This window comes from Sus scrofa, chromosome 7, assembly GCF_054392235.1.
Source record: "Sus scrofa isolate SSC_HxYL_T2T_F1_AM1 chromosome 7, Sscrofa_HxYL_maternal_Yorkshire_Landrace_v2.0, whole genome shotgun sequence".
Classification (NCBI taxonomy): domain Eukaryota; kingdom Metazoa; phylum Chordata; class Mammalia; order Artiodactyla; family Suidae; genus Sus; species Sus scrofa.
The window spans coordinates 88,278,942-88,305,356 of NC_139389.1; the positions used below are offsets into that span (position 1 = coordinate 88,278,942).

The 26,415-nt window shown below is 35.2% G+C and overlaps 1 protein-coding gene, 1 long non-coding RNA gene and 1 pseudogene across 2 annotated transcripts in view; all 3 read left to right on the plus strand.

Moving 5' to 3' along the window:
• The window catches only part of LOC146401733 (uncharacterized), a 279,104-nt gene that overhangs the window by 32,356 nt on the left and 220,333 nt on the right, over positions 1-26,415 (plus strand). The window lies entirely within an intron of this gene.
• LOC146401734 (olfactory receptor 4F3/4F16/4F29-like) lies at positions 4,881-10,132 on the plus strand. Its single transcript, XM_084970430.1, has one exon. It carries the CDS (start codon positions 6,539-6,541, stop codon positions 6,902-6,904), a length of 366 nt encoding a protein of 121 aa, XP_084826556.1. The 5' UTR covers positions 4,881-6,538; the 3' UTR covers positions 6,905-10,132.
• Positions 24,820-25,758, plus strand: LOC146401735 (olfactory receptor 4F3/4F16/4F29-like; annotated as a pseudogene).

Here is a 26,415-nt window from a genome sequence, read left to right on the forward strand (position 1 = left end):
AATCTCAGACCATTTATCACCTGAAACTGTCAAGAAAGGCTTTATGAAATAATGGAGATTTTTTTTTTTTTTTTTTTTTTTTTTTAGGGCCACACCTAGAGCATGTGGAGGTTTCCAGGCTGGGGGTCGGATTGGAGCTATAGCTGCCAGCCTATACCACAGCCATGGCAATGCTGGATCTGAGCCGCATCTGCAACCTACACCACAGGTCACAGCAACGCCACCTCCTTAACCCACTGAGCAAGGACAGGGGTTGAACCCGCATCCTCATGGATACTAGCTGGATTCATTAACTGCTGAGCCATGAGAGGAACTCCCTGGAGAATTTTTATTGACTTTAGAGGATAGTAAAACATAGAGAGGCAGAAATTATAGTGTGATAGTAAAACATAGAGAGGCAGATAATTATAGTGTGTAATATTCTTTCAAATATTTTACTGTTGTATCCTTCCAAATGAGCACCAAAATAAGAAGGATGAGCTCACAAAGTATGGCAGCAATGAATAATCTCATTTCTGTACATAGTTTTCCTCTGACATTTAATTGGTCACTCTTTTGGTATTTAGTTTCTGTTGTCATGAAAAATAATTTAGTGCATGTAATAGGTTGTTTGTTTAAATGCTGGTATTTGGTGTGTTTTAAATTAGAGAATCACATTTTTTATTTTTATTATTTCCTTATCTTTCTTAGATTATTCTACACGACTTATAATTTCTGAATCAGGAATCCAGATACCATGTTTCTAGTACCCAGTTCTATAAACTGAGCAATTCATTTTACATTTCTGAATCTTAGATTTTTTTTCATCTGAATAATGGTCACTCTGGACCAGGCCATCTCTTAGATCAAAGTATTGATGTGAATCCACTGGTGCTTATGCTTCTCCACATGGAAGTCTTCATGTTTTCTCATCACTTGCTGAATATTTCTGGTTCTTTTTCCAATGCTTTGGTCATTCTTACACACATTTCATCCCACAGGTCCTCATCCACAATGAACAGTATTGTTCCCTGTTTCCTGGCCTAGGCCCACACATTTCTGATAAGTGAAGAGCTTGTGCCTGTAAAAAGTGTGTATCTTGAGACTATGGGCTGTAGGCTGTAGAAGTGACAACAAAGTCATTTGATTAAGTTGACTGTGGAGAGACTCAACTCAGTAATGTTGAGCCAGAATTGGGGGCAGATCGCAGTGAAAGCATCTGTGAGTTTGGGGGCAGAGGGATATTTTAGGACAGATGAGAGCATTAATTTCACATGTATATTTTTTGAAAGCTTCTTCAAATATCTGGAGCTGTGTCTGCAAAAGAAGAAGAATGTCATTAAATCTATTCTGCATCCTAACATCTTCTAAAGGAATGAAACTACAGGAGCTCACCCTCTGCTGGAAATTCTTTATGGTGGGTATTTGGACACAGAGCAATGGATTATTCTCCACCCTCCCCATGACTTCTCACAAACACATAAACATACTCAAAACTTTAAAGGCACAAATTCTTTAGTATCAGCTTTAGGTGCAGGTGATCAAGCCAAGGAGATAGTTCTGGTGCTCTCCAGGAACATTTTCTTCATTTCAAAATGGGCTCAAATCTTAAAAGGACAAATGATCTTGGAGATACACCTTACTTACATGGATTTCAGACAGAATAATCACGATGATATCAAATATCAGAGCAGGTTACAATAAAAGAGATTATCGAATACTTTATTTATTTAAGATTTTTATTTTTTCCATTTTTTCTAGGGCCACTCCCGAGGCTTATGGAGGTTCCCAGACTACAGGTCCAATCAGAGCTGTAGCTGCTGTTCTGTAAATTTCTGCTATACAGCAAAGTGACCCAGTCACACACACGCACACACACACACGCACACACACACACACTCTTTTTCTCACATTATCCTCCATCATGTTCCATCACAATTAACTAGATATAGTTCCCTGTGCTGTACAGTAGGATCTCATTGCCTATCCACTCCAAATGCAAAGTTTGCATCTATTAACTCCAAAGTATTGGTCCATTCCACTCATTCTCCATCCCTCTGACAACCACAAGTCTGTTCTCCATGTCCATGAGTTTCTTTTCTGTGGAAAGATTCATTTGTGCTGTATATTAGATTCCAGATAGAAGTGATATCATATGGTATTTGTCTTTCTCTTTCTGATTTACTTCACTTAGTAGGAGAATCTCTAATTCCACTCATGTTGCTGCAAATGGCATTATTTTGTTCTGTTTTATGGCTGAGTAGCATTCCATTGTGTCTCTATACCACATCTTCTTAATCCATTCATCTGTTGATAAACATTTAGATTGTTTTCCATGTCTTGACTATTGTGAGTAGTGCTACAGTGAACATAGGAGAGCATGTATCTTTTTCAATGAAAGCTTTGTCTGGACATGTGGTGAAGAGTAGGACTGCTGGTTCATACTGCAGTTCTCTATTTAGGTTTCTAAGGTATCTCCATACTGTTTTCCATAGTGGTTGTACCAATTTACAATTCCACTGAGAGTGTAGGAGGATACCCTTTTCTCCACACCCTCTCCATCATTTGTTGTTTTGTTGACTTGTTAATGATGGCCATTTTGTCAAGGGTGAGGTGGTACTTCATAGTAGTTTTGATTTGCATTTCTCTAATATTTAGTGATGTGGAGCAATTTTTCATGTGCTCATTGGCCATCCGTATATCTTTTTTTGGAGAAATGTCTATTCAGGTATTCTGCCTATTTTTCAATGGGGTTGTTTTTTTTTTTTTTTTTTTTGATGTTGAGTAGGTCAGTTGTTGTATATTTTAGAGATTAAGCCCTTGTCAGTTGCATCACTTGAAACTATTTTCTCCCCTTCCATAGGTTGTCCTTTTTTTTTTTTTTTTTTTTAACCCTTCCCTTTGCTGTGCAAAAGCTTGTTAGTTTGATTAAGTCCCATTGGTTTATTTTTGTTTTTGTTTTTGCCTTGGGAGACATAAGAAAACATTTGTATGGTTGATGTCAGGGAACGTTTTGCCTATTTTCCCTTCTAGAAGTTTTATGGTGTCTTGTCTTTTTTTTAAATTTTTATTTTATTTTTTTTTCTTTTCTAGGGCCACTCCCGAGGCTTATGGAGGTTCCCAGACTAGGGGTCCAATCAGAGCTGTAGCTGCTGGCCTATGCCAGAGCCACAGCAATGCAGGATCCGAGCCATGTCTGCAACCTACACCACAGCTCACAGCAATGCGGGATCCTTAACCCACTGAGCAAGGCCAGGGATTCAACCTGCAGCCTCATGTTCCTAGTCAGATTCGTTAACCACTCTGCCACAACGGGAACTCTGGTGTCTTGTCTTATGTTTAAGTCTGTAAGCCATTTTGAGTTTATTTTTGTGCATGGTGTAAGGATGTGTTCCAGTTTCATTGATTTACATGTGGCTGTCCAGTTTTCCCAGTTCCACTTGCTGAAAAGCCTCTTTTTCCCACTATTATATTCTTATAATCCTTTGTCAAAGATTAATTGACCACAGGTGTCTGGTTTTATTTCTGCATTCTCTATTCTGTTGCATTGGTCTGTATGTCTGTTTTTGTACAAAAACTCTGTCTTGATTACTGTGGCTTTATAATGCTGCCTGAAGTCTGGAAGAGTTATACCTCCTGCTTGGTTTTTTTCTCTCTCAGGATTGCTTTGGCAATTCTGGGTCTTTATGGTTCCGTATAAATTTTTGAATTGTTTGTTCTTGTTCTGTGAAAAATGTCATGGGTAATTAGATAGGGATTCCATTGAATCTGTAGATTGCTTTGGGTAGTATGGCCATTTTTTATGATATTAATTCTTCCAACCCAGGAGCATGGAATATGTTTCCATTTCTTTGAATCCTCTTTAATTTCCTTGATTAATGTTTTATAGTTCTCAGCATATAACTCTTTCACCTCCTTGGTCAGTTGGTCAGTTTTATTCCTAGGTATTTAATTTTTGGGGTGTGATTTTAGAAGGTATTGTATTTTTATATTCCTCTTCTAATATTTCATTGTTAGTATACAGAAATACAACTGATTTTTGAATGTTAATCTTGTGTCCTGCTATTCTGCTGGCTTTAATTATGTTAATGTATGTTCCCTCTATATCCCCTTTGGTAAGAGTTTTTATCATGAATGGCTGTTAGATTTTGTCAAATGCTTTTTCTACATCTATTGAGATGATCATGTGGTTTTTGACTTTTCTTTTGTTAATGTGGTGTGTGACATTGATTGATTTGCATATGTTGAATCATCCTTATAAACTTAGGATTATTTCTACTTGGTCATGGTGTATGATCTTTTTTATATATTGTTGGCTAAAATTTTGTTGAGAATTTTTGCATCTATATTCATCAGACATATTGGCCTATAATTTTCTTTTTTGGTGGTATCTTTGTCTGGTTTTGGTATTAGGGTGATTGTGGCTTTATGTGTCATTGGAAGTATTCCTTTTTCTTCAACCTTTTGGAAAAGTTTAAGAGGAGGATAGGTATAAGTTCTTCTCTCTATGTTTAGTAGAATTTGCCTGTGAAGCCATCTGGCCCTGGACTTTTATTTATAGGAAATGTTTTTGTTTCATATTCGGTTTTTATTTCTAGTAATCAGTCTGTTCAGTTGATCTCTTTCTTCTTGATCCAGTTTTGGTGGAGTGTAAGTCTCTAGGAAGTTGTCCATTTCTTCTAGGTTGTCAGATTTGTTGGCATATATTGTTCATTGTATTCTCTTATGGTCTTTTGTATTTTTGCAGAATCCATTGAAATTTCTCCTTTTTCATTTCTTATTTTGTTTATTGGGGTTGTTTCTCTCCTCTTCTTGAGGAGAGTGAGTTTGGCCAGAAGTTTGTTCAATTTTGTTTACCTTTTCAAGGAACCAGCTCTTTGTTTTATTGATTTTCTTTTTCTTTCTTTTTTTTTTTTTTATTGATTTCCTCTCCAGTCTTTATGATTTCCTTCCTTCTGCTGACCTTAGGTTCTGTTTGTTTTTCTTTTTATAATTCATTTAGATCATGGGTTAAGTTGTCAATTTGAGATATTTCTTCTATTTTGTGGAAGGGTTGTATCACCATGAATGTCCCTCTAAGTACTGCTTTTGCAGCATCCCATAGATTTTGAATGCTTGTGTCTTCATTATCATTTGTCTTGAGATATTTTTTGATTTCCTCTTTGATCCATTGGTTTTTTTAGTAGCATGTTGTTTAGTCTCCATGTAGTCAGGATTCTCTGATTTCTTTTCCTGTGATTGATTTCTAGTTTCATGCCATTTTGGTCAGAGAAGTTACTTGAAATAATTTCAAACTCTTACATTTGTTGAAGCTAGTTTTGTGCCTGGTATATGTGAGTACCATGTAATTCTCAATATAAAGGTTTCTCAATTTCTTGGTTAAATTCATTCCTAGGTATTTTATTCTTGATGCAATTATAAGTGTTATTTTAAAAAAATTATCTTTTTGATAGTTTGGTATTACTATATAGAAATGTGACAGATTTGCTGATTTCATATCCTTCAAATTACTGAATCTATTTATTCTAATTATTTTTGATGGATCCTATAGATTTTCATTAATATCATTTCATGCCACCTTCAAATACTGGCAGTTTACTTCTTTCCTTCCAATTTGGATTCTTTGTAATTTTTGTTTTCTTTTCTGATTGCTGTGGCTAGGATTTCCCACACTATGTTGAATAAATAATAAAATAGTAGGTATCCTTGTCTTGTTCCTGATCTTAGAGGAGAAGCATTCAGCTTTTCACCATTGACTGTTATGTTAGCAGTGGGTTTGTCATAGATGACCTTTATTATGTTGAGATATGTTCCCTCTGTGCTCACTGTTGATAGTTTTTATCATAAATGAATGTTGAATAATATGGTCTCTTGAGTTATGCTTCTGTCTTCATCATCATCAGCAGCATCATTATCATGAATATTTAGTAAGTGTGAATAATTGTATTATCAGGTGGTTGTCATATGTAATGTAATAATGCAGTATAAATACAAGCCTACCTCATATTACTGTGCTTCACTTTATTGCAATTCACAGATACTGCATTTTTCACAAATTGAAGGCTTGTGGCAACAGTGCATTGAGCAAGTCTGACAATGCAATTTTCCCTACAGCATTTACTCAGTGTATCTATGTTGTATTTTTGTAACTATCACAACATTTGAAACTCTTTAATTATTATAATATTTTTTATGGTTATTTATAATCAGTGATTTTTTTAATGTTATTACTATGACTCACTGAAAGCTCAGATGATGGTTAGCATTTTTTAGCAATAAAATTAAATTAAGTTTTATTAACTGTTTTTCAACAGAATGCTATTGCACACTTAATAGACTACAGTATACTGTAAACATAATTTTCATGTGCACTAGAAAACCAAAAAATTAATTTGTCTTGTTATTTTGTTATAGTCACTTTACAGCAGCTGTTTGCACCAAACCCACAATGTCATCAAGATGTGCCTGTAATTAATACCACTAATATCTCTTATAATCACAATTTATTTCTCATTTTTTTAGTTCTATTATTTTAGCAGCAGCCCTTTTGGTTGGACCAATGGATAGATGGAATCACTCAGTTGTGTCTGAGTTTGTGTTTCTGGGACTCACTGATTCATGGGAGATCCAGCTTCTCCTCCTGGTGTTCTCCTCTGTGTTCTATTTGGCAAGCATGACTGGAAACATCCTCATTGTGTTTTCTGTGACCACTGATCCTCACTTACATTCCCCCATGTACTTCCTACTGGCCGGTCTCTCCTGCATTGACTTGGGTGCCTGCTCTGTCACCTCACCCAAGATGATCTACGACCTTTTCAGAAAGTGTAAAGTCATCTCCTTTGGAGGCTGCATTGCTCAGATCTTCTTCATCTATGTTGTTGGGGGTGTGGAGATGGTGCTGCTCATCGCCATGGCCTTTGACTGATATGTTGCCATATGTAAGCCTCTCCACTACCAGACCATCATGAGCCCACGAATGTGCCTTTTGTTTCTGGCTGCTGCCTGGGCCCTTGGTGTCAGCCACTCACTGTTCCAGTTAGCATTTGTTGTTAATTTACCCTTCTGTGGCCCTAATGTATTAGATAGCTTTTACGGTGACCTTCCTCAGCTCCTCAGACTGGCCTGTACGGATACTTAGAGATTGCAGTTCATGATCACTGTCAATAGTGGGTTTATCTGTGTCGGTTGCTTCTTCACACTCCTCATCTCCTACATCTTCATCCTGTTTACGGTTTGGAAACACTCCTCAGGTGGTTCATCCAGGGCTCTCTCCACTTTGTCAGCTCACGTCACTGTGGTACTTTTGTTCTTTGGTCCAACCATGTTTGTCTATACATGGCCACACCCAAATTCACAAATGGATAAATTTCTTGCTATTTTTGATGCAGTTCTCACTCCTTTTTTAAATCCAGTCATCTACACATTCAAGAATGAGGAGATGAAGGCAGCAGTGAAGAGAACTTTCAGACCATTAGTGATTTTTAGAAAGATATCATAAGTAATTTTATAAGGACTTTATCCTTATCATCATATCACCTGTATCTTAAAGTTTAGAATTAGCTTTTTTAGTGCATTAGCAGTTAATGTAAATGCTAACCACACTTTTTAAGAAAGCTATTTCCACCTGAAAGTATGAAGGTTTAGATAAAACTTAATTCAAAACTTATTTACTTTGGGTTGCATTTATATGTAGTAATTATAGTCATTTTGTTCTAGCTAGTTTCTTTGCTTCCTCTTTCTCTTGAGTATAAGTTTTTATTGTTTCAATTTATCCATATATTTACTCATAATATGTCCTTCCAGGTAACTAAGATGCTCATTATTCACTTGATATTGATAATCTCCATATATACCAATAATGGCTCTATTTCTCCTTCCTTTGGTTATATTTCAACCAATTTCTTCAGGCTTATTTTGCCAACTGTCTCTTTATAATTTTGAGGATATATTTATGTTTATCAGGAAAATTTTCTGTTCAAATTCTTTCTCAAATAGTTAAAAACAATCTTATTCCAGACTAGAAGAATGCTAATATCTCCTGTTTCATTGAAGTCTGTCTTCCTGCCTCTTTTCTTCCTACTTTTTCCCTAAGATAACTGTCCCATGGTCACTCAATGTATTATATATTCGTAATGTAGACCCTGCTGGGAAGAATTTTGAAAGCCTAAATTAATGATGTCAACTGGTTTCCTTTTGTTCACATATATAGGCATAACCATGAACCAGTAATTTGTTCTTTCTTTTATCTGTTCTCTAAAATTATTCTTTTGCTTTCTCTCTATTTTTGGCATTGTATTTATTCTCTACCTGGATTTATTTCTACAAATGCATGGAAGCACTTCAATCTGTATAGTCAAGAGGAGTTATAACTGGAGAGAGATACGACTCAAATACACAAAGTAAAAACTTTAAGAAATTTTGTAGTGCCTTGTAAAAATCCATTGTGAATTTTCAGTGCTTGCCAAATGTCATAAGCCCAGTACCCTATTCTTTCCATTAGTTACATCTAAACAATTTAAAAAATATAAAAACTATGTTAGGGAAGAAAAACAAAATTACTGAAAAATTGCAGAAGGGAATCAAAACTTTAAGAAGCAGTCCAGAATTAGATGTTCTTTTTAAAATTTTTGTTTTTATCATTTCTCTGTATTTCTTATAACTTTTGCATGGGAACAGGCCCCACATTCAAAGCTATGCTTTCATTATACAGGCATAAAAAAATCTAAGAGAAAACTAAACCTCTGGCTAGGGAATTGGGGACAGTGTTCCCTGTAAGTTAGAGAATGTAAGAGACATACATATTTTTCTTTTCTGTTTTCTTTGCCCTATTCCAGGGGACTCATTGTTGCAGAGGTATGGGAGTAAAACTTAACAAAAAAAGAAGATGATAGAGGAGCCCTCTGATTGTTTAAAAAGTGTGAAGGAAATTCCCATAATTATTTTCTTTCTCTTTTTTTTGCCACATTATCCCAAAGACAGTTAATGAGCTACAGCTCAGTAGAATTCAGGCAGCTGAAACTCCAAAAGAAACCCCAGATTTCTAGTCGGATGATGCTGAAAAGGGGCCCTGCAAGTATAAGAATATATGGAAGACTCTTAGAGATGAGAAACCTGGAGAAAAATTCCCTAATTTAGTGTTTGCAACAGCACACATCTGCGAGTGGTTCTTTAGCTGTGCACATGTGAAAAAGATGCAGAGAAGTATATAGGACCTTTTAGAAGTTATTTATTTCAACTATTATCAAAAATTTTAGACTACCTAATGAGTGTTACATGTGTGGGGTAGACTCAAAGCAGCATAGCAAAGGCTTTGAAACACAACTGTTGTTGGAACTACTACTAACAGGAGTGCAATAGAACTTGTGGTCAGAAACTTATTTGTTGCCTACTAAAAGAGGCAAACAGCAACAAAAAATTCTCCAGAGGATCTGAACAGGCCAGAATTTCACAAAATAGTATTCAAAATACCTGAGATCTAAATCTTAAATTAATTGACATATAGCAATCAAGAAAGAGTGATCAATATTCAAGGGAAAATATAATTAATAGATGTCAACACCAATATTACCAAAATGCTGGAACTGGCAGACAGATACTTTAAAGCAAGCATTAATACTACAATTTATGAGGTAAAGTAATGATGAATAGAAATATAAATGATCTGAGCAGAGATATAAACCTATAAACAAGAGTTATATGGAAATTTTAGAACTTCGAAATACAATATTTGAAATGAAAATTTGTGGAGTGGGATCTACAGCAGATGAAAATGACAAAAGAAAGAGATAGTGAGCTTGAAGATAAACCAATGGAAATAATCTACTCTTAAGAACAAAGATTAAACACATACACTCTAATGGACAGAGATTAAAAAGATTCAAAAGGAAATGAACAGATTCTCAGAGACCTGGGAACAAAATGAAAAGGTCTAACATTCCTTTCTTGAAGTCCTAGAGGAAGAGAAGACATAGATTAGTATAGAAAAAATTTTTGAGGAAGGTGATTAAAACCTTTCCCAATATGTGGAAAGACAAATTTTCAAACTCAAAAAGCTCAGTAAAACCAAACAGGATATGCTAAAGAACAAAACAACAACAAAAAATTCCCTAATCATTATTATAAAATTTCACAAAACTTAATACCAAAAAAAAAAAAAAAATCTTGAAGGCAACCGGAGAAAAAAAGACACATTATGTAGAAGGTTAATGATACAAATGTTAACAGACTACTTAGAGAAAAACATAAAGGAAACCTAGTAAAACTTCAGGAGGTATAGGAATGGTAAATCTCTGGGTATATACAAAGAGATTGCTTTTCTCCTCTTAAATACTGTAAAATACCTACATGTCAAAAGTAAAATTATAACATTAAATCATGTGATTTTTCAGATATGGAAAATCCAGATCATGGAATTTGTAGATGTACTACATATGACAACCATAGCGTAAATTGAGGCAGGTATAGAGAATTCTATGCTAGGTCTTTTACATTGTGCTTCAACTAGTAAAATATTAAATTTGAGTAAGACTATGAAAAATTAGATGTGTGCATTATAATCTCTAGAGAACCACTATACAGCAAGAACAACAACAAAGAGTTGTAGCCAAAGTCAATACAAAAATTTAAGTCAAATCTTTAACAATACTCAAAAAATCCAAAAAGGATGCAGGAAAGGATAAAGAAAAAAAACAAGAACCAAAGGGAAAACCAGAAAATAAATGATGAAATTATGATAAAATTATTGTAATAATTTCATTAAATATAGATGTCAATTAAAGTATTATCGGATTATAGGCTAACTATAAGAAACCCATTTAAAATATGACATATATCTCTCTATATATATGTTAAAAGTAACAGGATGAAAATATACCATGTAAATGCTAATAAAATAAATGGGTTTGGTACCACCACTATGGAAAATAGTATGGAGCTACCTTATAAAACTATACATAGAACTACCATATGACCCAGCAATCCCACTCTTGGGCATATATTCAGACAAAACTTTCCTTAAAAAAGACACATGTACCCGCATGTTCATTGCAGCACTATTCACAATATCCAAGACATGGGAACAACCTAAATGTCCGCTGACTGATGATTGGATTAAGAAGATGTGGTATGAAATACTACAATACACAATGCAATACTACTCAGCCATACAAAAGAACAAAATAACATGGATGGAACTAGAGACTCTCATACTGAGTGAAGTAAGTCAGAAAGAGAAAGACAGATACCATATGATATCACTTATATCTGGAATCTAATACACAGCACAAATGAACTTTTCATAGAAAAGAAAATCATGGACATGGAGAACAGTCTTGTGGTTGCCAAGCGGGAGGGGAGAGGAAGGGAATGGGATGGACTGGGAATTTGGGGTTAATAGTTGCAAACTATTGCCTTTGGAATGGATCCTGTTGTATAGCAGTGGGAGCTATATCTAGTCACTTATGATGGAGCATGATAATGTGAGAAAAAACAATGTATACATGTATGTGTGACTGGGTCACCTTGCTGTATAGTAGAAAATTGACAGAACACTGTAAACTAGCTATAATGGAAAAAATAAAAATCCTTATTAAAAAATGGGAGGGGTTATGTTAATAACTAACAAAATAGACTTCAGAACCAAAAAGTTATCAAGGAAAAATATGGGCATTGCATAATAATAAAATGGTCTAGACGATATAAAAATAGTGACTGTGCAAGTCACTAATTATACAGCTTCAAAATACATGAGATAAAACCTGGTAGAATTGAAAAGATGAATAGTCAAATCTACACTTATACTTTGAGATAATTCAGAGTGATTGATAGAAAAGTTATACAGAAAACGCACTTAGGACAAAGACCTACATAATGCAGTCAACCAATTTGATCCAATAATTATTTGTAGAACAAGCTACCCAACAACAGTAAATGGTATACTTTTTTTTTTTTCAACTGTACATGGAATATTTATTTTTATTTTAATTTTTTTTCATTACAGCTGTTTTACAGTGTTCTGTCAATTTTCTACTGTACAGCAGGGTGACCCAGTTACACATACAAGTATACATTCTTTTTTTTCACATTATCATGCTTGTACATGGAATATTCTTAAAGATAGATTATATTCTAGAGCAGAAGGCAAACTTAACCAAAGTTAAAAGAATTGAAATAATTCTCTAATAATAACAGAATTAAACTGAAAATTAATAGACAGATATCTGAATAAGATCCCCAAATATTTGGAAATAAATAAAAAATATCAACTAATACATTGGTCAAAAAAAGGAAATTGGAAATATTTGAGTTGAATGAAAATGAAAATACAATATCAAAATGGTGGAAAGCAACTTCAGCTGTGATTTAAAAAGTTTATACTATTAAATGCTAACATTGCAAAATGAAGATGTGAACTAATACTCTATTTCATTTTTAAGAATTTATGGTAAATCAAATACAAATAAGTCAAAGGGAAGCAACAATGATAATAGAAAAATTATTGAATCACTGTGCTCTACACCTGAAACTTACATAATGTTTTAAATCAACTATACATCAATTAAAAAATCAGTACCTAAGAAATCAAAGTTTAAAAAGTTGAGTTTGGAGGACTTTTATCTATATGTTTCCAGTTTAGAAATTCTCTCATACTCTGCTATGACACATGCAAAATCAGGAAAGGAATAGACTTGTTTCTTAACCGAGGAGTGGAATGTGTATTTAGTGTCTTGGGGAAATAACTGAGAGTACTCCTGTTATAGAAAAACCATAAGAATCACCTCTCTGGAGTTCCCATTGTGGCTCAATGGTAACTAACCCGACTGGTATCCATGAGGTTGCGGGTTTTCCATCCCTGGCCTTGCTCAGTGAGTTAAGGATCTGACATTGCTGTGAGCTGTAGTGTAGGTGGCGGATGTGGCTCTGATCTGGTATTCCTGTGGCTGTGGTGTAGGCAGTCAGCTAAGCTCCAATTTGACCCCTAGCCTGGGAAGTTCCATATGCTGTGGGTGTGGCCCTAAATTAAAAAAAAAATTAAAAAAGAATCACCTCTCTGATTCTAATAAACCTGCCAATGTACAATATATAATCACTTTTTCCCAAGAGCCCCCAAATCTCATCTTCTTGTGGCATTAGCTCAAAGTCCAATACTTTGCCATTTAAATAAGTTTATATGATATTCAAGTGTATATGATTCCTTAGATACAGCTGTTTTTAGTATGGTTTTTCTTGATCCAAAGATAAATTTTTAGCCATCGGTTCCCAAACACTAATAAAATGGCAAGACATAAGGGTAACTACAGTAGGTAATTTTATTTAGGAAGTTTGGAACTACGTTTAGAAATGATAGAAACATAGTCATCACTGTAATGTTTTACTGGGTTTGTTGTTTGGTTAAGTGGGAACATCAAAATAAAAGTGGGCAAGGGAATTGACTATACAGATTAATCTGAGGAAGGGAGTGAGGAAGGATATCTGGGGAGTGGGAACAATAAAAAAATGTGGTGGGATTATTGGACTGGGGGTCCTAGTAGTGGTGAGGAATTTTTAGATTTAAAGCATTAGATAGAGTGAGTGCATCTAAATCCATCACAAGTACTGTTGATTGTCTCTCCTAAACATATGGCAAACACCTATGTCCAAAACTCCTATACCTAGCCTAATCAACCACATTTCTTATCTTGACAAGGTGTTACTTTTAAGTGCTCTTACCTGCATCAAGTCTGTTCTCTTTCAAATCCATCTGTACACGGTAGCCTGGTGATATTCATAGATGTCAAGTCTGGTCAAATCACCTTCTTTGAGGAAGATTTTTATTCTTCCCTAATTTCTCATTCTCCTAGGAACAGTATTCTGCTAAATATTTCAGCATTATCCTGTATAAGACATATATCCAGTATGGTTCCAGGATACTGTATATCCAATATGGTTCCAGGATCCAAAACTCCTACTGCCCTCTCTTGCCTCTTGGGGGGAGAATAAATATTTCCCTCTTCAGGGAATCTTTTGTCTTCCACTACTAGTTAACTTCTATTTATCATTTAGTTTTAGCTCTAGTATCACTTCTTCAGGAAAACCTTTCCTGATTTTCTTGCTTACTTCAATTCCTTCTAATAATTTTCAATCTATTGCAGAGTAATTTTCATGCCTGAAATTGCACATTTGTGTGACTTTTGATTAATATCTAACTCTCTAGTATATAAAACCCAAGATGAGAGAACTGTGAAACACTGGCACTTGGCACAGTCCTGACATACAGGGGCTCAATAAATATTAGTAGGATGAATGAATGAATAAATTTTCTGCATCATTTAAAATATTTTATTGCATTAAGATTTCTCTCTATATGTTTCATTTCTTTTGTGTGTCCATGCTTTCTTTTAATTTGAAGGTTTATAGTTACTTTTAGTTATTCATTGCATGCAACATATTTAATGCTATAATTTCATTACCTCAAAGACAGTATCCATTAACTCCTCACTATGAAATAGAAATTAGTATACTTCCCTTTAATCCTTTAGCCCCTTTATCTTTCCCTCTTCATGATTTAATTTTGATTTTATTATTCCTAGTTCTTAAAATCATTACCTTTATGTTTTAAAATAATACTGAATCATTCTTAATAATTGTTAATTCTCTCCTACTGTGAAAGATAACTAGAATATTACTGAAACAATATTTTTTGTTATTAATATAATTACTCTTTTAAAATATATTTACTGTTTTATTGAGATATAACTGACATATAACTGTTTTTTATACTGTCATGGTTTGTAGCATTTGAATTCTGTTATTTAACCACAATCCCCAGAATTCTTTAAAATTAGACTTCATAACTCACTATTACCATGTTATCTTTGCTTTTTGCTTAGTAGAGTTTATTCTCTTGTCGTTTCTTCAGTAGGGCCTCATGGGAATTCTGTTTCCTAAGTTTTTTTGTTTGTTTTGTTTTTGGTAGGCTGTTTATTTTGTGCATATGGAGTCTAGTGACTTAAGTTGAATCTGCCTTGATGTGGCCCATGCGCTAACATTTTTTTTTCTCCTGGATCATGATAAGCCTTTTTGTCTGTATATTCTATGCTTCTTTCATTTCATGAAAGTTTTCCTTTATCTTGAGTGTTTTCCTTTACTAAATATTGTGAACTCTTCTTAAGAAACACTATTTTTTAAAATTTATTGGATGTTATTTTACTCTATATTTTCTCTAATTCTTTTAAACTCTGTTTTTCTATTTTAGAATATTTAAATTCTCACTTTTTTCTACTTTTTTTTGTTCTTTTTTTTTTTTTTTTTTTTGGTCTCTTTTTTAGGGCCACACCCTGGCACATGGAGGTTCCCAGGCTAGGAATCTAATTGGAGCTGTAGCCTCTGGCTTCTGTCAGAGCCACAGCAACACATGATCCAAGCCGCATATGCGACCTACACCACAGCTCAAGGCAATGCCGGATCCTCAACCCACTAAGCGAGGCCAGGGATAAAACCCACATCCTTATGGATGCCAGTCGGGTTCATTAACTGCTGAGCCACGATGGACACTCTGACTTTTTTCTGCTTCTAGTGATCTTCATTTCTATCATACTTTCATTTTTTCATTTACTTTTTGAGTTTTTCCAGTTTATTTTTATCATTTCATGTTTTCTGATTTATTTATTTTTACTCACATCTTCTAAATGTCATTTCAGAAAGAAGACGTCTTTAAAAATTCATTGAAAAATTGCTAATAATTTATACTACATCATGGCATAACTCTCTGTTATTTGTATGCTAATAATACCTTATGTCATTTTCCCCTTTGTTTTGTATTGAAGTATATTCATAAAAGTCATCACCTGCTTTAATAAAATCATTGTGATATAATATATAATCATTATTATCAATATTTTATATACTAGATATTTGAAGGGATATCTTGAAGGAGGAGGTAGGGGTGATCAAGCCACATGATAGAAGGAAGCAGCTGAGCTTTAGAATGCTATCTTCAAAACACCTCTTGTCTGTTAGTATGACTCTCTCCTGGGCTTTTGGGCTAATTACTGGTCAGAGCATAGTCATATTTGTTAATTTTTGCTATATGTCTTATGATTTATCATTTCTTCTAATTATATAATGGGAATTTTCAGTCGTATGGTTGCTTCCCCCCTGCTCTTGCCTTGATTTTTCTTCCATTACATTATACACATGACCTAATTATTTCAAAGGTGCTACATCTGCATTTTTCTCTTTAGTTCCTTTCCCTATCACTTTCTGGTGAGGATTCACACACTCAGATATTTATGTTCAAAGTAAAGCTCACTGGTTTATTCTCAGTGTATCCACTCCTTTTTTTTTTTTTTTTTTTGTCTTTTTAGGGCCACACCCACAGCATGTGGAGGTTCCCAGGCTAGGGGTCTAATTGAAGCTGTAGCCTCCGGCCTATGCCAGAGCCACAGCAATGCCAGATCTGAGCCACAACTGTGACCTACTCCACAGCTCACGGCAACGCTGGATCCCCAACCCACTGAGTGAGGCCAGGAATCGAACCTGCAACCTCATGGTTCCTAGTTGGACTCATTTCCACTGCGCCACGATGGGAACTCCTCCACTCCTTTTTTGAGACTGCTGAGCTTCCTGACTAGCTTAAAATCTTTGGAGGCATGTATTTTCTTTTGGCGTTCATTCTTGTCCTATTTTAATTTTTATTGTGCATAAGTTCTCCTTTACATATTGTGGCTTGGAGTTGGAGATAGGATATAGATTACATTTATGTTTCTTCTCCTGATTTAAAAGAATAGAGAGGAAGAAGCATCTCAAGTTCGAAATCTTAGACTGGAAGTCTGAATTTATTTACATAATTGAGGTTGACCTACTGTTTTATTTTTTTCTCCTGTACATGCCTAAAATTTGGATTCTGGATCATATGTGCTTCATGAATGTGTTAGGTAATATTGACTTTCCTATAATTTAAGGAAGAAAGATAAAAAAAAAAACTTGAGAAAGTCCTAAATTCATATATAAGCCAACCTTTTAATATCTATGTTATTTAGATGCTTTGTCTGAGATTAGGTGGCAAAAACTACACCTGCCTCACAATGTGGTTGTGAAGACCCAGTAGAAAAGGTATGAAAGTGTTATTTTTGAAGTTAATTAAATATCATTTTCTTATATAGTCGCTCCACTTTTTCCCATGAAATACTGTATAGTTTTATCTCTATATATTCTTCATATTTTTAATATATTATGTGCTTAAGTTAAATATTACTATGGTAATCACCTACAATTTAGAAATGATTAAATGAGTAAACATTTTAAAGGCCACTTTTAAAATGTTGCTCTGGAATTCACCTTCAATTATCATGAAATAAATAGGTCAAGTAGCTCTAAAATATGGTCAGTGGCCTCTTTGTAATAAGAAAATTAAATATCTCTCATTTCTCATTAATAGTTTCTCTGCTTGGATGCAATGGGAAAACCAAAACAATCATAGGTGTTAATTCCCCAGGCCAAGTGATTTCAGTCTCACAGTCCCAGATCTTGGTGGCATCACTTGGTCACTAACCTCTGGGGCTATTATTAGTTGCTGCTCTGACTGTTTTAGCTATTTGTGTATTTCTACAATGATCCTTCATAGGATCTGGTTGATTTTGGGGAAACTATATCTGTCTGAGTCTTTAACGATACTTTCTTTTAGTTCCCTTGGTAAAACAGGTAGGTGAGAAGAACAAAAATAAAATCTGTAGAGATTAAATTACTGAGCCAAGGTTTTTGTGTTCCAGGAAGGCAAAAATTCAATTTTCCTCACCTCACTGGGATGTTAGCCTTTTCTGTGGCAGTTTTCTTCTGGCACTAGAAAAGGAGAATGGAGCATGGATCAGGTCCATGAAGAAAAATCACTTGTATGGGCAGTTGAGGCTATGAGTAAGGGAAAGTGTACATCATCCCTTCAAAGAATGGGAATAAAGCTGTAGCCAAATAGCAAGGAAGACCCAGGAACACTCAGAGTTTATTGTATGATTATTCATCTTCTTTTCCAAGTTTCCCACATGTTTAGCCTTGTTTTAAAATTTTTATTTTTTTCGTCTCCTGTACTTTTCTTTTTGGCCTGTGGGATATGGTCAGTCTAGCCACGTGGTTGGTCTATCCACTTCCTAGAAACCTTTCAACCCTTTGTAACCTTCTCACCTGCTATTTCACTCCTCAGCCCTCATCATCCTAATGGTCGAAGTTCCTTTTGGTTGATTTCAAGCTACTGAGTATTGTTGGTGTTTGTTACCATAGAGTGGCGTGTAGGTTATTTGAAAACTTTGTCAATCCAGCCCCTAATGGGGGCTTTTCATTCATTTGTTCTTTGACAGCTCTATCACATTCATTATATTATTCCTTCTTAAATGAACACATTTGATATTTACAATGTGTGCTTATGATACACCAGTCCAAATCACCCATTTGCAAAGTAAAACATTTATGTCAATTGGTATCTCAACTTTCATATATTTCTTCTACTTTACTCTATCATCCCTCTTTTTCATTGTCACATTGCTCTACTCCCTCCCTTTATTCTCTGTTTTCATCCTCCATTCTTGATTCATTCTCTCTTTTGGCCTCTGGCCAGGGATTGGCTGTCCCCTTACCTCTGTGATTGCTCTGCCTATTTCATTGATTCCTATGCTTCCTTTTACACTATTACGTGACATTCTACATGGGTGGATCTCTGCTTTTTTTCTTTTCTTTTTATCCTCTATAGCCTGTCCTTCATAGAATTAACTATTATACATTCATTTATTACTCTTATATGGATTATTACACAGTTATATATTGAATCTATACTTTTTTCCATGTTTCCTTTCCTGTGTTTCAATATGGATATCTCACTAGTACCTGAAACTCCAGTTGCTTGATATGATTGTGATAATCAGTTTTCTTCATCCCCACAAATTCCAGATCGAACTATCTTCTTTTTAAAAATTAACCCACCATTGTCCTATTCATACACAAATCTTTGACTTTACTCTTCTTCATGCTCACTCCACTTTTAATCACTCACCAATTCCTGTGGATTTTTACTTCTCAATATTTATGTCCTCTGAAACTGTGGAGTCCTAGTGCATCTGCATGTGCAGTTCTAGTCCCAGATCTGCTTTAATTCATCATTCTCTTAAGAGGATTCCTTACCCCATTTTTCTGTCCTCCAGTCGAAGTATAATGGTTATAAATAGAGCATCTTCATTTATAACTGGCCTCATCATCAATTCTTTGCACCTACTCCTTCATTGACTCCCTACACTTATTTAATAATTCTTAAACATCTCAGATTATTTCTCATTGTCAGGCACAAACTAATCTCTACCGATCTTTGTTCTTTTCTCCAAAACATCACCTTTGCTATAGACAATCTGTATGCTTCACTATTAACCCAAATGAATACCAAACTTACCTGTTTTTAATATTTTACAATCTGCTTGCAATGACAATCTTTGTGTATTGAAATATTTACCATCTCTTAAAGCTATACAGAAATGCCCCATTTGCTATGCTTCATTTTCCCATTCTTCTCATATATTAGAGTATCTATTCCACTTCTGTGACCTGCATCTCATAATGCCTTGTGTGTATGTAATATAGGGATTGACTTTGGACAATATTAGTCTTTCATGAGATCTGGCACAGAGAAAGCAAATCCATATTAAATTAAGAAAATGAATAAGCGAGAAGAGAATGGGAATAGAACATAACTAAGACTTTGGTCTTGGATAACCACCTGATTTTATAATGTGCCTAAGATACCTCTGTTTTCTCCACTTATATAATTTAATTGGAAGTAAAAATTAATAATTCTATCTACCTTGTGAAAATGGAAGTTTAGAGAAAATTCTGATATCCTGAATATCTGGTATTATGTAGTTTGGCTTCCTTACCTCAGCAGATCAATATGTATTTGTGCCAGATCAATATGTATCTGATGGGCACAGCCTTCAGAAATCCCTTTAAGCACCTGCCATGGCCCTTTCTTCCATCTTGCCTCTCTCTTATCTTTAAAGACAAGGGAAATATCCAATGTTGTCTAAGGTTGTCAGGAAAAACAAATTTTTATTGGGGGGAATTAAAACTAATGGCTTTGGATTGTGGGGATGGCAATAGTGGAGGGAACACAGCTTGATCAGCACACAAAGCCTCTTTCTGCATCCCTTGGGTAGTCTTTGATTAATATCTTTACTTAGGAGCAACATTATTTAGAAAACATACTTCAGTGATTGGATACAAGTGTAGACATAAAAACTTTACTTAAAACAAGGTCAAGTTTCAATACTTTAGAATAATGAAAAGGATTCAGAATGTCAGGAATAATTTTCTATACTTGAAAGCCACCTGTGTAAATAATTTTGACTATTTATAGGTATCATTTATTGTGCCATTCTACACACTAGGTACTGAGGTAGGTATGTTTACATATATTACATCATGTATTTCTCACAACACCCAGTGAAGATGGTATTATTATCTCCTTGATAATAATGAGAAAACAGGCTCAGAGAAGTCAAGTAACTTTGTTATGCTCACACAGCAAGTGAGCATAACAAAGCCTCAATTAAAAAATAAATAAATAAATAAATAAATAACAGGCCTGATTGATGTCAAATCCCAAGCTATTAACCATATTACATATGAGAGAAAGTCTGTGAATTTTTGTATTTTTAGGATTGAAAGAGATAGGAAAATTTGGAAATGATTTCTGGACTTTTGAATGTGAGCAGATAGCCATGTGATAACTTCATCATGGAGAAGAACCACACCTTTGGAATTAAGTGCACTGTGATCCTCAGTAGCAGAAGCTGACTGGACAGAGAACCCTCTTGGGGTGGTAGAATACACAGAAAACATACATGGGTAGAATTTCATGTGCTGTTTGTCTGTTGTACTGTACACCTTCTGCTTAGTATATGTTAGACTCCTCAAGTCATAATAACAGTTAAAATTTTACAGTGTATATCATTGTACAGCATAGAAAGCAAACTTTCCGTTCATTTTCATGTGTGATTTTCTCAGAAACTCTGTGAGCCTGACAGGACAGGTAATAGAAACACCTGCCTTCCTCTAATGCAACCCAGTGTCAGAGTCAGAAGCAGCCCCAAGTCAGTGAATTAAAAGTGAGAGAGAGAGTGTGATGTTTTCTTTAACTTACCTGGGTTCTCAGAAATAGAGGCTATGATATTTCATGCTCTCTGAAACTTGATCTACTTTTTCTCTTTTAATGTTTTTTTTGTTGGTCAGTGTGCATATCTCATGTAATTTCTCCTCTACTCAATCTTTCTGATATTATTTTTTTATCTTATTTCATTTATTTAGTTTATTTTTTTGGCCATGCCCACAGTATACGGAAGTATATGGGCCAGGGGTCAAACCTGTGCCACAGCTGCAACCCAAGACACTGCAATGGCAATGCTGGATCCTTAAACTGCTGCGCAACAAGAGAACTCCATCTTTCCAATATTTTGAAACTTCATGCTTTCTCCTTTCTCTCTGTTTTATTTTTCCTGTGCATCTCAGATTTTTCCATAGACTTTTCAGGAAAATAAGCTGGATGCTGGCTATAGATTTAAAGATGAAATGCTACTTACTCAGTGAGAAATATGTTGTAAAACCTAAAGTGCCTTCTCCCTGGGAGATTGTTAGTCATGGGTACTCTTAAGTTTTTAAATGAGGACTTTTCCCTTATGTATGTTAAAACTATTCAAAAAGATGATGAGAGAATCAAGAATAAGTAAAGATCCTTGATCTGTAGGCACGGTGTTAATATAGGCTGGGGTTAATAATCCAACCTCTCAACCAAGAACTATCCTCTGACTATCTCTACGTATCTGGAAATATAATATGGGCTGTATATACATGAATGATGATAGTTAATACTAAAAGGAACTTTCATGTTATATAATTCAATATAATATACTACTGTGTGTAGTATCCTTCTCTCTTCCTATTTAGTTTTCACTAATTCTTAAAGAGCCAGATCAATACCTATGCCCTCGGGGCGGACTTCCTCACCTGCGTTCCTGATACTATTCATCTTCTATCTTTGAATGTCTGTAACTCATTTCCCTCCCTCAACTTACCAAGCATTTATCTTCCTATTCTCTTGACATGTATTGTATCCTGCTTTAGATTATATTTGTTATGTGTGTAATTTGTGGTTTTTTTTTCAACTGTTGTCTAGTCTCTTTGATTTATAGGAGTTTGCAAAAGAATCATTATGAAGGAAAATTGTCAATAAAAGCTAAAAGAATTAATTGAGATTTTAATTAACCCTTGAGGATAATCAAATTTAGAAAGACCAGAAGAATGGATTTCATCATCTTAAGTATTTTACAGTTGTAGTTACCAGTTTCATAGCCAGCAAAATATGAAGAATCAGTACACAAATAATAATAGCAGTGGATAACTGCTTTCTTAAACATAATTAGCTATTAAATTAGTCAAATAACCTTTAATCAAGCACTTGTTTTATGTAATATTTATTTATTATTAAGCTAATATATAATTTAGTGTTATTAATGGACACTATATGAACGTTTCTGGTTAGTTTTTATTTTCAATAGGAAAAATCACTGTTTCATGTATATTTTTCTTTTTACTTGACTATTTTCTCTAGGATTTGTCTTTTTTTTTTTTTTGACAAGGGGTATGACTTTTAATCTTAACTTCCCCATGGTGACAACAGATCTTATCTTTTTAAATTTCATCATGTATTTAATAAGGACAATTCAAATTTACATAGATCTGGGGTTTTTAAAAAGAAGATTAGAGAATTTTTAGGTATCTAGTATTTTCAGCTTTGGAAGAAAAAAGAAAAAGAGTGGCCCCAAGTGTGCTTTTCCTCTAGTTACATTATTTCTTTTCCAGTGGGATCTGTGTTTCTGGAATAAGAATTAAGAGACCTAGGTTCTGGTCCTCAAGTCTTCCAGTTGTATGAGCTTGGATGGGGTGTCCTGTTTTTCACGTGAATGATGATCAACTTGGACAAAATGGTCTTATATAATTCCATGAAAATTTTTCATCTAATCACATGAACACCTACGATTAGGTGCTTTTCCTCACCAAGGCCTTGGACATTTTCAACAGCTAATGAGTTTTCTGGTTCCTCCGTTGCCTTCCTGTGCATGTTTATCCCATCAGTCCTCTCCCATGCTGGTTCTCCCTGCCCTAATGAGCAGCATAGATGACTGTTTCTTGGCCTCTCCTCCAGGCCCCAGGTTCCTGGTAGTAGAAAGTGTACACCTTGAGACTGAGGACTGCTGGCTTAGGATGTGACGCTGTAATCACCTTATGTAGATGAGAATAGAGAGAGATTCATGCCAGTGGTGATGCCCCAGAATTGGGGTCAGAACATTGCAATGGCTTCTTAGTTTTGTACTGTGGGATGAATGAGGGCATCAGCCAGTTGAGAAGGTCTGGAGTTGTATCTCCAAAAATGAAGGATATCCGTATACCTATTCCTGCATTTCATCAACCCCTAAAGTAATTAATCTCTATTAAAGCTTTCAGGGACTACTTTCTACTGTAAGGAATGATGAAATGTGTATCTGGACACAGAGAAACACAACCCCATAGTCTTCTCACTTTCCACTTCACATATAAACACAATATGTATTAAAGGACTAAATCTGCAGTGTCACATTTTGCATATTATGATTTTAGATGAAGGAATCTCATCTGCCCTCCTAAAATGTGACTTATTAATGTTTGATATTCCTCATATTTTATAATTAATTCAAAAGTTTAAATTACAAATTGCCTTGAAGATAAAGTATCGAATGTCTTTCAAAGTCAAAGTAAGAAGGATAACATCAACTATCAAAACAGGTTATCATGCAGGCAGTACTGAGTATTTTAAAGGCTGGGGGGAACATCAGTGAACATAAAAGGGAGGCTGAGACACTGATGAACTAAAACTCAGTATCTCAGCTATTCCAAATACTAACCTCAAAACTCATGTGTATGGAAAGAAAAAAAATGTTTTCAGAGACATTTCACATCATCAGTGGCTATTTTAGGCCTTAGCAGAAATTGGAGAAATCTCCCAAATACACATATTAGGCCTAGAGAAGGCCTTTCAAGACTGAGTGATGTAGGTTCCATATGAAAGCCTTACTCAATGTTGAGTCCAGTTTGGGGATTTGTAGTTATAAAACATTAAATGGAAACTAGAGGCACCCAGATTAGCTGTGAACATGATAAAAATATGATGGAAAATAGTGGTTGTTCTATTTCTCATGAGAGTCCACATACTTCCCCCTATTCTACTATCCTTATAGGTGCTCCAGTTTTACATAACCCAGTTTCTTTTTTCAGCATCAATCTATAGCCTATCCTAATTCAGTATCAATTCATGTTGCATCCAGGTGACGATCCATCTTGCGATCATGTTTTCCTCTCATCACTACCTTCTTTCAGTGGATTGTGAGAGCAAACTGGGGAGGAGAAGTGGGTTATGAGAACATGCATAAAAGGAAGATGTAATATTTTGGAAATGAGGGATAGTCAATATCAGAAGTGATTTAAACCACCGATGAGTGTCATGTCACTCATGTATCTTTTGTCCTTGCCTCTTCTGTTAATTTGAGAGCAGAAAACTGTAGTGAGAGTACTGGGGATAGGTTTGAAGTATGCTGCAGCTCACACGTTGTGATGATATTAAGTTGATTTTTGTTTTTTTTGTTTGCCTATTTGAGGAACTGAATAATTATATATTTTTCATTCATAATGAGAACATTGAGACATCAGTAATTCTATGACACATTATCATCCCCATAATCACAATTTCATCCTCATTTTCACAATTTAATAATTTCAGTGGCAGCCCTATTGGCTGGATCAATGGATGGATGGAATCACTCAGTTGTGTCTGAGTTTGTCTTTCTGGGACTCACTGATTCATGGGAGATCCAGCTTCTCCTCCTGGTGTTCTCCTCTGTGCTCTATTTGGCAAGCATGACTGGAAACATCCTCATTGTGTTTTCTGTGACCACTGATCCTCACTTACATTCCCCCATGTACTTCCTACTGGCCGGTCTCTCCTGCATTGACTTGGGTGCCTGCTCTGTCACCTCACCCAAGATGATCTACGACCTTTTCAGAAAGTGTAAAGTCATCTCCTTTGGAGGCTGCATTGCTCAGATCTTCTTCATCTATGTTGTTGGGGGTGTGGAGATGGTGCTGCTCATCGCCATGGCCTTTGACTGATATGTTGCCATATGTAAGCCTCTCCACTACCAGACCATCATGAGCCCACGAATGTGCCTTTTGTTTCTGGCTGCTGCCTGGGCCCTTGGTGTCAGCCACTCACTGTTCCAGTTAGCATTTGTTGTTAATTTACCCTTCTGTGGCCCTAATGTATTAGATAGCTTTTACGGTGACCTTCCTCAGCTCCTCAGACTGGCCTGTACGGATACTTAGAGATTGCAGTTCATGATCACTGTCAATAGTGGGTTTATCTGTGTCGGTTGCTTCTTCACACTCCTCATCTCCTACATCTTCATCCTGTTTACGGTTTGGAAACACTCCTCAGGTGGTTCATCCAAGGCTCTCTCCACTTTGTCAGCTCACGTCACTGTGGTACTTTTGTTCTTTGGTCCAACCATGTTTGTCTATACATGGCCACACCCAAATTCACAAATGGATAAATTTCTTGCTATTTTTGATGCAGTTCTCACTCCTTTTTTGAATCCAGTTATCTATACATTCAGGAATAAAGAGATGAAAGCAGCAACGAAGAGAGTATGCAAACAGCTAGTGATGTATAGGAAGATTTCATAAGTGTTATGTTAAAACCTTCTCTCTAGCTATGGTATAGATTTATGTTTCTATCTTTGATATTTAAGGTCAAGAATTTTTAAGCATTTAATTTTTTAGTATTTTCATACTTGTAATAATTCTAAACTGATACATATATTTATTCCTGTGAAGAGTGAGCCATGAAACATTATAATGGTGTGTCTACATAAGTCCCACTTAATTACCTTTAGCATTGTTTTAAATTTTGGGTGAACAAGACTTGTCTTTTTTTAATGTACATTTGTTTATTGCTAATAAATATAAACATATTATACTTTTGTTTATTGACATTGTGTCCTGCAAACTTGGATGCTTCTACTATCCAAAACATTACTTCTACTAATTTTTTTATAGATTAAATAGGGTTTTCTACATAGATTATCATTTGTTCCAGCTGTGGTGCAATGGGATCATCAGCATCTTGGCAACTCTGGGATGCAGGTTCGATTCCTGGTCTGGCACAGTGGTTTAAGGATCTGGCATTGCCACAGCTGTGACAAGTTGCAACTATGCCTCGGATCTGATCCCTGGCCTGGGAACTCCATATACGGTGGTACAGCTGAAAAGAGAAAAAAAAATATCAATGTATATGCATATAACATCAGAACACTTAAATATATAAAGCATATATAGACAGAT

What these genes read in the sequence shown, in the direction of transcription:
- LOC146401734 (XM_084970430.1), top strand. Translation starts at nt 6,539, where the DNA reads ATGGATAGATGGAATCACTCAGTTGTGTCTGAGTTTGTGTTTCTGGGA.